The 14,179-nt window shown below is 44.2% G+C and overlaps 1 protein-coding gene across 1 annotated transcript in view; it reads left to right on the top strand.

Annotated features, from left to right (window-relative positions):
* The window catches only part of cubn (cubilin (intrinsic factor-cobalamin receptor)), a 62,434-nt gene that overhangs the window by 39,521 nt on the left and 8,734 nt on the right, over positions 1-14,179 (top strand). Inside the window, exons 48-57 of the mRNA XM_069725398.1 lie at positions 51-235; positions 2,732-2,903; positions 4,385-4,588; positions 4,969-5,118; positions 5,204-5,325; positions 6,498-6,723; positions 7,425-7,612; positions 11,484-11,640; positions 12,340-12,489; positions 12,589-12,774. Of these exons, the coding sequence (XP_069581499.1) occupies positions 51-235; positions 2,732-2,903; positions 4,385-4,588; positions 4,969-5,118; positions 5,204-5,325; positions 6,498-6,723; positions 7,425-7,612; positions 11,484-11,640; positions 12,340-12,489; positions 12,589-12,774 (1,740 nt within the window). The remainder of the gene's footprint in view (positions 1-50; positions 236-2,731; positions 2,904-4,384; positions 4,589-4,968; positions 5,119-5,203; positions 5,326-6,497; positions 6,724-7,424; positions 7,613-11,483; positions 11,641-12,339; positions 12,490-12,588; positions 12,775-14,179) is intronic.

The raw sequence follows: 14,179 nt of genomic DNA, 5'->3' as shown, positions 1-14,179 counted from the left end.
TGTCCTCCTGTCTGTCCCTTGCTGAGTGTCCTCCTGTCTGTCCCCTGCAGCCTGTGGAGGTGAGCTGAACGCACCCTCGGGGACCATCTCCTCTCCAAACTACCCCAACCTGTACCCCCACAGCCGGGTGTGTGTTTGGACCGTGGTGGTTCCGCCGGGCCGCCGGGTGACGCTCACCATCAACGACCTGCAGCTGGAAGGTTCCGGGTCGTCCTGCGTGTTCGACTACGTTGACGTGAGTCCTTCGTGATGTCGTGATGTTGAAACATTCAACCAGCGATCACCACGTGAACAAAGGGGATTCGCCTGACTTGTGTCTGAGTGGAGGACAGAAGCTGTCACCATGGTTACACTTAGACTTAGACTTGGACTTTATTAATCCCACAGTGGACAGCAGCAAAGAAACACAAGAAGGTGCAAACAAAACACAAAATTTACAATATATGTATATATAAAGTAAGATAGAAAAAAAATCATTATTTTAGAAAAAAATAAGAGCAGTGAACAAATAAATACACGTACACACAAGTACGGTGCAACGTTATTTAAGGCTGCTGTTGCAACGTCTGACAGCAGGCCTGCAGGTGGCGCTCCGTCCTGCTCTGAGGGTGCAGCAGTCTGAAGGAGCTGCTTCAAGCAGAGGTGGTGTCACTGATGGAAGTCATCTTGGCGAACATCCTCCTCTCACCCACCTCCTCTATGGAGTCCAGAGGACAGTCCAGGACAGAGTTGACCTTTGGACCAGCAGACCGCTGAGTGCAGCTGAATTAGTAAAATCAGAAGAAATCATAACAGAACTGACAGTAAGTTTGAGTCTTCATATTTGAAGCTGTTCTTGGGGATGAAGTGAAGTTCTTGTTCTCATCAAACATGAGAACAGGAACGTGTCCTGTCAGTGATCCAGCTGTTTGATTGTCGGTACCAAACGGGCCGCTCAGAACTTTGCCTCAGAACACTGTTGAGAGGACTTCTGGTTTCTCCTCTTGAGGAATATGATCAAACTGAGGCAGGGTCAGTTTATTTAAGTATGTTTCAACAATGTGGCAATTCAATGGGCTTCAAATGAAACATGAACAGCATCACAACATCTGGAAAACAATGAAAAACTGTTAAAAACAATGAAAAACTGTTAAAAACAATGAAAAACTGTTATAAACAATGTAAAACTTAAAAACAATGGAAAAACTGCTAAAAACAATGGAAAACAATGAAAAACTGTTCAAAACAGTTCAAAACAATGGAAAACTGTTAAAAACAATGGAAAACAATGAAAAACTGTTCAAAACAGTTCAAAACAATGAAAAACTGTTCAAAACAATGGAAAACAATGAAAAACTGGTATAAAAAAAAACAAAAAAAAACAGTTCAAAACAATGGAAAACAATGAAAAACTGCTAAAAAAAAATAAATAAATAAATAAATGAAAAACTGGTAAAAACAGTTCAAAACAATGAAAAACTGGTAAAAACAATGGAAAACAATGAAAAACTGCTAAAAAAAAAAAAAAAAAAAAACATTGAAAAACTGCTAAAAACAGTTCAAAACAATGTAAAACTGTTAAAAACAATGAAAAACTGTTAAAAACAATGGAAAACAATGAAAAACTGGTAAAAACAGTTCAAAACAATGAAAAACTGGTAAAAACAATGAAAAACTGGTAAAAACAATGGAAAACAATGAAAAACTGGTAAAAAACAGTTCAAAACAATGAAAAACCTGTAAAAACAATGAAAAACAGTTAAAAACAATGAAAAACTGGTAAAAAAACAATGAAAAACAGTTAAAAACAATGAAAAACTGGTAAAAACTATTAAAAACAATGAAAAACTTAAAAACAATGGAAAACAGTTAGAAACAATGAAAAGCAGTTAAAAACAATGTAAAAGTTAGAAACAATGAAAGAAAATTAAAACAATGAAAAATTGTTAAAACCAATTAAAAGCAGTTAAAAACAATGAAAAACAGTTAAAACAATGAAAAACAGTTAAAAACAATCAAAAACAGTTAATAACAATGAAAAACTGTTAAAAACAATGAAAAACAGTTCAGAATAATGAAAAACTGTTAAAAACAATTAAAAAAAAAGGTTCAAAACAATGAAAAACTATTAAAAACAGTTAAAAGCAATGGAAAAGCAGTTATAAACAATGAAAAACAGTTCAAAACAATGAAAAACAGTTAAAAGCAATGAAAAACTGTTAAAAAAACAGTGGAAAACAATGGAAAACTGTTAAAAGCAATGAAAAACTGTTAAAAACAATTAAAAACTGTTATAAACAGTTAAAAACAATGGAAAACAGTTAGAAACAATAAAAAAAACAGTTAAAAACAATGAAAAATTGTTAGAAACAATTCAAAACAATAAAAAACAGTTAAAAAAAACAATGAAAAACAGTTAATTCTGGACCTGGGAGAGCGACACATTCAGGACCCGTCACACAGTTCATCCTGAAGATTCATTTCAGACAGGTTGCTCAAACCTCATTCCTTCTCCTCCTCCTCCTCCTCCTCCTCCTCCTCCTCACGTCCCTAAGATCTAACCAGTTCTACCTGCTCCTGTGTTCCCTCCGTTTATTGTGCGCTGAGTTTTCATCTTTTAAATACATCTTTAATGTTGTTCCTTCTTTGTAAAGCTCTTTGTGTGCGTCTGTGGAAAGCACACCTAAATACATCTCACTGATCTAATAGAATATGATGGACCATGAAGTGAGCATACTTCCATGTGTTCCAGGTCCTGAACGGGCTCGGGAACGACGCCCCTCTCCTGCAGCGGTTCTGTGGGACGGTACCAGCCGGTACTCGGGTCCGGTCGTCTGGTAACGCCATGATCATCGTGTTCAACACCGACGCCTCCGTGTCCAACGGAGGCTTCACAGCTTCGTACTCCTCCGACGAGCCGGCAGGTCAGATGAAGCTGATAATACGGATCAGAACCAGTTTCAGGCACCGGTCCAGTCTCACAGGAAATCGGTCCATGTGTCGGTACCTGAAATCCCCAAAGAGACAGTGAGACAGAACAGCTGCCACACGAGTAATTGTAGAAATAACATGTTGTGACTCGAAGACGACGAGTTTCAGACATATCGAAGAAAACCAACAAGAGGAGAAAAAAGGAGGATGTGTTGATAGATTCAGAGTGTGTGTCTTCAATTTCACCTTTATTGATATATATGGAGAACTCCAACACATCGGCTCTCAGCCGGGGGCTCGTCAGTATCCCCTCTCCCGCCCGGCACCTCTCACCCTGGGCAACTCCAGAAAAGGATAGAGTCCAGCCCCTCTCCAGGAGATGGGTCCACAGCCAGTGCTGTGCGTGGAGGTGAGCCCAACTATATCTAGCTGGTACAGCTCCACCTCCTGCACCAGCTCCGGCTCTCCCCACTAGTGAGGTGACGTTCCACGTCCCTAGAGTTGGTCTATGCTGCCGACGATCAGTTCGCCCGGGCCCCGGCTCGGCCTGCTGCCCGGTATGCATTGCACCCGACCCCGATGCTTGTCCCTGCGGGTGGTGGGTCCACAGGGCGGCTGCTCCACGATGCTTCTTCGGGCTGAGCCCGACCGGGCCCCGTGGGCGAAGGCCCGGCCACCAGACGCTCCCCGGCAAGCTCCCCTCCTGGGTCTGGCTCCAGGAAGGTTCCCCGGTTTCCCTGATCCGGGCGAGGCGGCTTCAGTCCGTGGGCTGCTGTTCATCAGGGTCATGTCTTTTAGACAGGCTTCAAGTTTTACTAACTGATTAGTTTCATCTGGTTTTATAGAAAGATATAGCTGAGTGTCATCTGCATAACAATGGAAGTTGATGCAGTGCTTCCTGATGACATCTCCTAATGGAAGCATGTACAAAGTAAAAAGTATTGGGCCTAACACTGAGCCTTGTGGAACTCCATAACTAACTCTTGTTTGTCTGGAAGACTCATTGTTGACATGAACAAACTGGAATCTATCTGATAAGTAGGATTTGAACCAGTCTAATGCAGTTCCTTTAATCCTCGTAACGTCTTCTAATCTCTGTAATAAGATCGTATGATCAATCATATCAAAAGTGAGAGTGTGTTGTGTTTCCTGACTGTGTGTGTGTGTGTGTGTGTGTGTGTGTGTGTGTGTGTGTGTGTGCGCGTGTGTTTGTTTGTGTGTGTGTGTATGTGTGTGTGTGTGTGTGTGTGTGTGTTTGTGTGTGCGTGTGTTTGTGTGTGTGTATGTGTGTGCGTGCGTGCGTGCGTGCGTGTGTGTGTGTGTGTGTGTAACATTGTATTGTGTGTGTGTGTGTGTGCGTGCGTGCGTGCGTGCGTGCGTGTGTGTGTGTGTGTGTGTGTGTGTGTGTGTGTGTAACATTGTATTGTGTTTCCTGACACAGTGTGTGTGTGTGTGTGTGTGTGTGTGTGTTCAGAGTGTGGAGGAGTCCTGAGCAACCCAGTGGGCGGGAACTTCTCGTCTCCAGGTTACCTGGTGTCTAACTACAGCAACAACCTGAACTGTGATTGGCTGATCCAGAACCCGCAGCACGTCAACTCGTCCATCGTGGTTCTGATAGAAGACCTGCAGCTGGAGAACCAGCAGAACTGTCAGTCCGACTACCTGCAGTTCAGACTGGGTGAGTCCACACAGACAGAACCAGTCAGGACGTTGTTGGAGGACTTATTAGTGCAGAATGATTATCAATGTTCATAAAGGGAATAACTCTGATTGATAAATACGGGGAACCACACTGGTGTCAGTGACCATATATATATATGTACTCATTTATTTTATTATTTCAAATATTCTGTTGGATCAAAAATCCAAAATAAAGTCTGATTTGTATTAAATATGATGGAGTCAGATTCCTTCAGTGAGCTGTGGTTGATTTGTGATGTGCGTGAGGAGGAACTGGAGCGTAAACAGGATTCAAACGGAGTCTGTTTCATGTGGATCTGTTTGGACTCCCTGCTGGAACCAACTGGATCTTTGAACTCTGTAAACTTCGTCCCTCAGGAGACTCAGACGGGGAGCTGCTGGCTAAACTCTGTGGGAACACCATCCCCCCCGTTCCCATCGTGGTCTGCACCCCAGCGCTCTGGGTCCACTTCAGAACCGGTCCTTCTCAGGGAGACCTGGGCTTCAAGGCCAAGTACCTGTTCTCCGGTAGGACTCCGACCTCAGTGTGTTTCTGAGGTGTCCGTCCTGTTGTTACCATCTCGTCCTTTAATACGTCGATATCTGTGTGCAGAGTGTGGAGGCTGGCAGACCGGTGAGGGGGGGGTGGTGTCCAGTCCCAACTACCCCAACGTCTACCCCAGTCCCAGCCGCTGCGCCTGGCTGCTGGAGGCTCCACCGGGACACACCATCAAGGTGAGTCTGGACCGGACCTGCTGCCCTGACTGGACCTGAAGAGAGGAGGGAATTGATGCAGATATACTGACTGCAGTGTTTACAGCACACTTTATTATATTTGACTCATTATGAGACCGTATGAATAAACATATTCAAACAGTCCCTCCAGGGAATCATAGTTAACATCAATTTAAGCGAACTCCACAATATTTGCAGGAGCTTGAAATTGAAAAACAATTTGTAACTTTGAACCCCACGGTTCTCTAAGTTCAATAAAAGATTAAATAAAAGGTTAAAACTAAAATATTTCTGTGATGTGCAGCAGGATTATTATCACAGGAAGTGATTACAGATTTACTCCTTTATCAGGTAGTGTTTAAAAACTTTCTAAGAACTTACAACTTCTTCTAATTCGTCCAATTTTACGCAACAAACTCACTTAAAACTCCACAAATTACATCGATATTTATTGCAGAAATCTGCCACAAAATCAAACATTTTGGATCCCAGCGTAATCCTGAAGGCACTGATGAGGTGATGTTCCCCTGAAGAATTAAACATCGCACATCAAGATGCTGATTTGAAAGCAAGATTGTTGCACAGATCTGCTTCAGACAGGTCACATTAAAGGCCATTAAAGGCCTCTAAAATGTGCAGTTTCATCACCAACACAAGGAAACACGGTTTGAGAGAGCGACGAGTCAGCATGCTGAACAACATGCTTATCTGTCGCCATTTGTGAAAATGAGCCCAAATCCTGTAATATCTCAAGATAAAAACTTGTTCTTTTCTAAAAGCAGTCTGTCAGCTGGATGGATTATTCTAACACAGGTGATGAAGTGCTCACTAACAGATTTGAGCACATTTGAGAGAAATAACGTTTTTGTGAGCAAAGTAGAAGTTTTAGATCTTTAACTTCCTTCAATAGAAGTGGAATGAAAAATGGGAGCAAAAAACAGAAGTGTTGTGTTTCCACGATGATGTAATGTTGGAGTGGGTCGAAGCATTTCCTCCAGCCAGAGATGATGGTTTCTGGGTATGGAAGGGAAGTCCGTGCAAGTTTTGTGAGTTCGATGTTCATTGTGAAAGTTTACTGCTTGTTGGTTCAGATATTTCTGAGGTGCTTTGACAGCAGGACCTCCTGTCACGTGTAAATGTCCTCGGTCCTGACCCCCCCCGTCCTTCCCCAGCTCACCTTCAGCTCCTTCAACCTGGAGCCCCACTCTACCTGTGGCTGGGACTCGGTCACCATCTTCAACGGAGCCTCCCCCGGGTCTCCTGTAATCGGCCATTACTGCGGTACCACCTCCCCAGGAACCATCCAGTCCGGGTCCAACAAGCTGGCCGTGGTGTTCCTGGCTGACCACAGCGTGTCCAAGACAGGATTCATCGCCTCCTGGTCGGCTGATTCCTCAGGTGGGTTCACAGCAGCTTCATGAATGAATGAATCATCAGAAGGACCGACATGCTTCACAACAGTCACTGATTACTGGATGACAGGGTTCCCGATTCATGTAATCAATGGGATCAGTGTGACGTTTATTTTAAACTAAAATGTTTTGTAAAAATATATGAAAAATATAAATTACTTTTAAAGATCATGGTACATTTTATTATATATTATACAACTGTAGAATTGAAGAAAATGCAATCATCATTTATTTTGCACAAACATGTCAGCATTTAAATTAGTGTGCTCATATCCTGTTCTCACCTGACAACAAATCCCAGATGAATAAAACATCGTTGAATGTCAGAATCTTCATGAAAACTGTATAAGTGGGTTTTAAGAAGATGTTTTTGTTGTGGTGATAGTTAGTGAATGAGGCTCTGTTCTGACAAATAGTTCAAACGTCATACTTGTTTGTCTATAAAATATATATATACAGCTGTACAAATAAAGGAAAAACAGTTGGGAAAACTGAAACTGAAATAAAACAAATCTAAAACTAAGTAAAAAACAATAAAACAAGCGCAGTACTTATAGAACTTCTTGCTGAGCATGTTCAGACGTGAGGGAAGTCTGAACCTTCGGTCTGCTTGGATCTGGGTTTTACTCCTATTTCTGTGCTCGTTCTACCCGTGGGCTGAACAGTCACTTGTTTGTTTTCCGACAGGCTGTGGAGGGGTGATCCACGCTGACACAGGAACCATCAAGTCTCCAAACTATCCCCAGAACTTCCCGGCCAACGTGGAGTGTTCCTGGAAGATCATTACCCACGAAGGGAACCACCTGGAGATGAGCTTCAGAACTGATTTCCAAATTCCAGACAGCAGTGGGACCTGCCAGAACAGTTATATCAAGGTGAAGTGAATAAAATGTGTCCATCAGTTATCTCGGTGTTGTTAGCTAAAGTCACTCCTTCTTATTAGTTTTCTGGAGGTCCATCTGAAAATAATCCCTCATTCATTAGAAAAGAAGATTCAAGAAGACCTGTTTTTGGGGGCGTGTCTGTTTGATTGACAGGCCTGCGGTGCAGTCAGGTTACAGCTATCGGTGGGCGGGACGTAGTATCGTCAGGTTTCCGATCAGATCGGTCAGATCCACCGCTGGCTCCTCCCCCAGCTCGTCCAAATATGGTCATTTCCTGCTCCAAACCGCTCCGAACTAGCAAAGATGGTGACGGACAGAATCTGAACTGGAGGATTCATAACGTTCACAAACCAACGATGACATCACTGATGGTTGATGACATCACTGATGGTTGATGACATCACTGATGGTCGCTGCTTGGTTCTCCTTCCAATCACCCATTGACACACATTCACACACCAATAGTGACAGAACTGTCCTACATGGTGCTCTCCTTCTCTGGACCCGAGATCCTTTACATTACATTACATCTCATTACATTACATCACATTACATCACATCACATTACATTACATCACATTACATTACATTACATCACATCACATCACATTACATCACATTACATCACATCACATTACATCACATTACATCTCATTACATTACATCACATTACATTACATTATATCACATTACATTTCATTACATTACATCACATTACATTTATCTGACTCTTTTATCCAAAGCGACTTACAATCAGTTCATTTCAACATGAGGGTTCAAACCAGAACAACAACAATCAAGAAAATACAATTTCTTCAAGAAAGCCAAACTACAAAGTTCTATCAGTAAGTTCCATGTTAAGATACTAAAGTTCTACTATTCAAGGTAAAGGAGGAGGAGGAGAGGAGGAGGTGGTGTGTTTTTAGTTTGTGGTGAAAGATGTACAGAGTTTCTGCTGTCCTGATGTCATTGGGGAGCTCATTCTACCATTTAGGAGCCAGGACAGAGGAGGAGGACGAGGAGGAGGAGGAGGAGGAGGAGGAGAAGGCGTGTGAGTGAATCTAGGAGGTTAAAAACCAGCCGAGCTGCTGCATTCTGGATGAGCTGCAGAGGTCAGATGGTACTAACAGGTAGACCTGCCAGGAGGGAGTTACAGTAGTCTAGATGTGAGATGACCAGAACCTGGACCAGAACCTGCACCTCCTTCTGAGTGAGAAGAGGACGTATTCTCCTGATGTTGTGCGGCATGTATCTACAGGAACGTGTTGTTGCAGTGATGTTGGCAGTAAAAGAGAGTTGACTGTGGAGTGTCTCCGAGGTTCTTATCAGTCAGGGTCGGGATAACAGAGTTGTTGAAGGTAGTAGTCAGGTCGAGGGTGGGAGAGTCTTTCTCTGGAAGGAAGAGCAGTTCGGTCTTGTGGAGGTTAATTTTCAGGTGGTGTGAGGACATCCACTGAGAGATGTCAGTCAGACAGGCAGAGATTCATGCTGCTACCTGTGTTTCAGATCTGGAAAAGAGAGGATCAGTTGGGTGTCATCAGCATAGCTGTGGTAGGAAAAGACATGCGAGTGAAGGACAGAGCCGAGAGAGTCGGTGTACAGAGAGAAGAGGAGGGGACCCGGGACGGAGCCTTGAGGGACACCAGTAGTGAGAGGACAAGGTTCAGACACAGATCCTCTCCAAGTTCCCCGGTAGGTGAGGTCGTTGAGGTAGGATGAGAACAGGGAGAGAGCAGAGAGACACCGAGGTCCTGAAGGAGGAAAGAAGGATCTGGTGGTTCACTGTGTCCAATGCAGCAGAAGGTCTAGAAGGATCAGGACAGAGGACAGAGAGGCTGCTCTAGCAGTGTGAAGCTGCTCAGAGACAACAAGGAGGACCGTCTCTGTTGAGTGGTCTGTTGAAACCAGACTGGTGGTCAAGAAGGTTGTTATGGTGGAGATAGGAGGAGAGTTGGTCAAAGATAGCTCGCTCCAGAGATTTAGAAAGAAAGTAAAGAAGAGAGACGGTCTGTAGTTGTTTACTTCAGATGGGTTGAGGGGGGGTTTCTTCAGGAGAGGGTTCACTCTCTCCTTCAGAGAGTTCAGGAAACAGACCGTTGACAGAGAAGAGTTGATGAGATGGAGAGAAAAGGAAGGAGAGAGGAGGGAGAGAGGAGGGAGATGGGAGAGAGGAGATGGGAGAGAGGAGGAGGACAGGGAGGAGGAGGGAGATGGGAGAGAGGAGGGAGATGGGAGAGAAGAGGTGGGAGAGAGGAAGGAGGGGGAGAGGGGAGAGAGGAGGTGGGAGAGAGGAGGAGCACAGAGAAGAGGGGGGAGAGGAGGGAGAAAGGAGGGAGAGAGGAGGAGGAGGGGGAGAGGAGGGAGAGAGGAGGCCAGAGAGGAGGGAGAAAGGAGACAGAGAGGAGGAGGGAGAGAGGAGACAGAGAGGAGGAGGGGGAGAGAGGAGGAGGGAGAGAGAGGAGGCCAGAAAGGAGGGAGAGGGAGAGAGAAGGCCAGAAAGGAGGGAGAGAGAGGAGGGAGAGAGGAGGCCAGAAAGGAGGGAGAGAGAGGAGGGAGAGAGGAGGGATAGGAGGGAGAGAGAGGAGTGAGAGAGGAGGCCAGAAAGGAGGGAGAGAGGAGGAGGAGGACAGAGAGGAGGGAGATGGGAGAGAGGAAGGAGAGAGGAGGGAGATGGGAGGAGGGGGAGAGAGGAGGAGGAGGGAGAGAGGAGGAGGAAGAGAGAGAGGGAGAGAGGAGGGAGCGAGGGAGTGAATGCTGTGACGGACAGGTCCAGATTCTGTTGATGTGGTCAGATTGTCAGTTAGAGAGAGTAAGAGATAAAGAAGTGGTCGGAGACATGAAGTGGAGTTACAGTGAGGTTAGATGTGGAGCAGTTTCTGGTGAAATATAGTCCAGGTGGTTCCAACCTTTGTGAGGAGGAGGGGAAGGACTTTAAGATGGACTGAGGTGAAGTGGAAAACTGTCCTGAGGTCTGATGGATCATGTGGTAGATTTTCTTTGAACAGACTGGTCACAGATGAGGTTGGAGTGAAACAGCAATTCATCAGGACTCTTTATTGGACATGCAGCCTGGGAAGAGATGGACAGATTGCTGGACTGCAGACTTCTTCGACTTCGTTACAGAAAGAGTACAGCATTTATCCACTCCGGTTACATAGAGGTGGGGGGGACGTACATGGACGTCAGCTACATGTCCCTACGTGGACGTCAGCTACATGTCCCTACGTGGACGTCAGCTACATGTCCCTATGTGGACGTCAGCTACATGTCCCTACGTGGACGTCAGCTACATGTCCGGTCAGAGTTCCTGTGTGAGTATCAGCGTGTCGTCTCACAACAGAGGGAATATATACTAATGTGTTTTTTTTAGACTGCTCATAAGCTGCTATCATATTACTCATTACATATTATATTACATATTACAGGAGATATGAAATATGTCCACAATCTGAGATTCTGTTTGGAAATCATGGACGCTGCATCCTCCAGGTTAAAGAGGAGAGGGACCATCCAGCTTGTTATCAGCTCAGTTCTAAAGCCAGCATCTGTGATGGTACAGGATGCATTAGTGCACATGGCATGGGTAGCTTGAACATCTGGAAGGAAGCATTAATGCTGAATGATATATTCAGGTTTTGGAGCAACATGTGCTGCCATCCAGACAACGTCTCTTTCAGGGAAGGTCTTGTTTATTTCAGCAGAACAACATCCAACCACATTCTGCACGTATTCCAACAGCATGGTTCTCTAGTAGAAGAGTCCGCTGATAAACTGGCCTCCTGCAGTCGTTACATTCCTTCGAATGGGTAGAAGCCTTTTTAACTTTACAACGATTTCTAAATCAGTGTGTATATTTCTGCAGGTGTGGTCGGGACCAACCCAAAACACCGAGGACCTGTTGATGACGGGCTGTGGCTCTGTGGCCCCGGGCCCCGTCATTGCTCCATATAACATCATTACAACCCGATTCCAGTCCACAGAGACCGCTGGAAGAGGATTCTCTCTCTCCTTCAGAAACAGTAAGAACCAAGAAGACAGCTTGGTTTGATCTTCCAGTTTTAATACAACTGCTCTGACGGACTGACTGTAATAATGAATGAATCAGCAGAATTTAATCATCACAATCAATCTCATCATGATGAGAGTGCAGCAGCAGACATGTTACCCAGTAAACATCAGATCGGTCAGATCCACCGCTGGCTCCTCCCCCAGCTCGTCCAAATATGGTCACTTCCTGCTCCAAACCGCTCCGAACTAGCAAAGATGGTGACGGACAGAATCTGAACTGGAGGATTCATAACGTTCACAAACCAACGATGACATCACTGATGGATGATGATTGGTTCAGGGTGAACAGAAACAGAACTGAGGCTTCATCTGAGCTGAAGTGGACCACAAACAGAACTGAGTCACTTCTCTGTAGGTCCACTTCAAGTCTAGTTTCAGAGGACAAGTTTCATCCATTTAAAAAGGACTAAATGTGAAAACACCCTTCGTGTAGATTGATGGAAAAAATGTTTTCTACTTAAAATCAAAAAAGTTTTCGATTGAAGATTAAATTTACAACCGTATGAAGTGTGCAAAAAGTAAAGCGATAGTATACTTTCTGAAATGACGGTAGCGTCCATCTTCAGTTCACATCAGACCGAGTGTGAGCTGAGGTTGAACTGGATTGAGGTGTCCAACAAAAAGAAAGACTGATATGTTGTGTTCATCAGGGTGCGGCGCAAACTTTACGGCTTCCAGCGGTCGAGTGGTTTCTCCAAATTATCCAGCAAACTACCCCGACCGCTCCAACTGCAACTACACCGTGGACGCTGGACAACAGACGGTGGTCATACTCATCTTCAAGAGCTTTCAGGTAGAAGGTAAGAGTTAGCATCGGTACTGTGGACCAACACCTGCAGGAGGTAGAAACAGAATGTTTGTGGTGTGATCAGCTGCTGAGTGTTTGACCTGCTGTCCAGCTCACTCCACCTGTCAGGACGACGGTCTGAAGATCTACAACCTGGCTGCGGGCGGAGCTGCGATCGCCACTCTGTGTGGTAGCAGCCTCCCGGGATCCCTCTCCACCTTCGGCCCCATGTTGCTCCACTTTTACTCCAACTCTATGATCTCCAGCAGCGGCTTCATGGCAGAATACCGAGCCATCCGTAAGTAATGAGAGTGTTATACACTGATGAGCAAAGGAGGCCATCGACATTTCAAAAAAGACAGTCGAATTGATGTAATGTGGCTGAAATGTGTGTTTGTTGGTCACAAACAATGCGGCAAATTATTATAATTTTATAATGAAAGTCTGAATTGTGGACGGTCTGCACCTTCATCATCTCCTCTGGAATTTCTTTTGATTTTGGCATCGTACTCGAAAAAGAAAATAGTTGGACCTACTTCATAAAATCACTTCAATTGGTAACACACAATTGAATTAAGTTTGTTCAACTAAATTTATCAAGTTATATGAACACAATTGATTGAAGTGAGAACTACTTAAAAACTGGATTCATTTCAAATCAACAGTTTACATCCGTGCAACTTAAATTTAAAGCAAGTCAACTTAAAATGTAAAGTTTTTTTAAGTTGGCTAGAGACAAAAAATAGACTTGAATTTGTTAATATTAAGACTTTATTAACTTTATGGTCACAAAGACAAACAAATATGCAAATAATGCACAACACTCTTAATACATAACGTTTTGGCCCAAAAAGTGTGCAACAGAATTTGGCCATGAGTCAAAACTAAATTGTTCCAAGCTTCCTAAACACGAGTGTGCTGCTGTAACATGGTAGGAGACAGTTTGTGGCCCAGAGGAGCAATGAATCAGAGACTATCCTCACTGTGAGCTTTGAAGGCTGCCAGATACACTTTGGATTTTGGGGGACAGCTTGTGCTGCTCAAGCTGCAAGAAGATTTTCTGGAGAACCTCAAAAGTGAAACAAAGGGCTTTGGGATAAACTAGGTTGAGTACATATATGAAACCTAGAAGAAGGTCACAAGCTGAGGTCAGTCCATTCAACACCTCCACACCCTCCATCACTATCTCATGTCTTCAAGTGGCTCTTGTATTCCTTCCCCCTCTTTCTGAATCACACACACACACACACACACACACACACACACACACACACACACACACACACACACACACACACACACACACACACACACAGAGAGACACACACACACACATGTTGCTGCTAACATGTTCATAAGCATGAAGCAGTACACAACATAAATATACAACTTCCAGTTATGATATTAAGAAACGAGAATCCGGCCGTAAACAACCAGCTGAACACCGAACAAACGTTCAGTTCACTTTACCAGCTGGTTGTAACTGATACTTAGCTCTGTTAGCTCTGAGCTAAGTCCCTGAATTCTCCAGCGTTACACCAAACCCTTTCAGGTGATCATTTCATATCTAACATCATAGATTTGGCTCATAACATGATTTAGTTGACCTACCTTCTTGAGAGGAATCCGACTGTTGAAAATAAATGGCGGCTGAACTTGTGGGGAAATCTGAAAAAAGGTGTGAAGGTCATGAGGTCAGACGG

The sequence above is a fragment of the Brachyistius frenatus genome, unplaced genomic scaffold (genome assembly GCF_029030835.1).
Source record: "Brachyistius frenatus isolate BFR_SWC_R1_liver_20210118 unplaced genomic scaffold, ASM2903083v1 Contig_421, whole genome shotgun sequence".
NCBI lineage: Eukaryota > Metazoa > Chordata > Actinopteri > Embiotocidae > Brachyistius > Brachyistius frenatus.
Note: the sequence above shows the minus strand (reverse complement) of the source record. Positions and strands in the feature narration are given on the sequence as shown.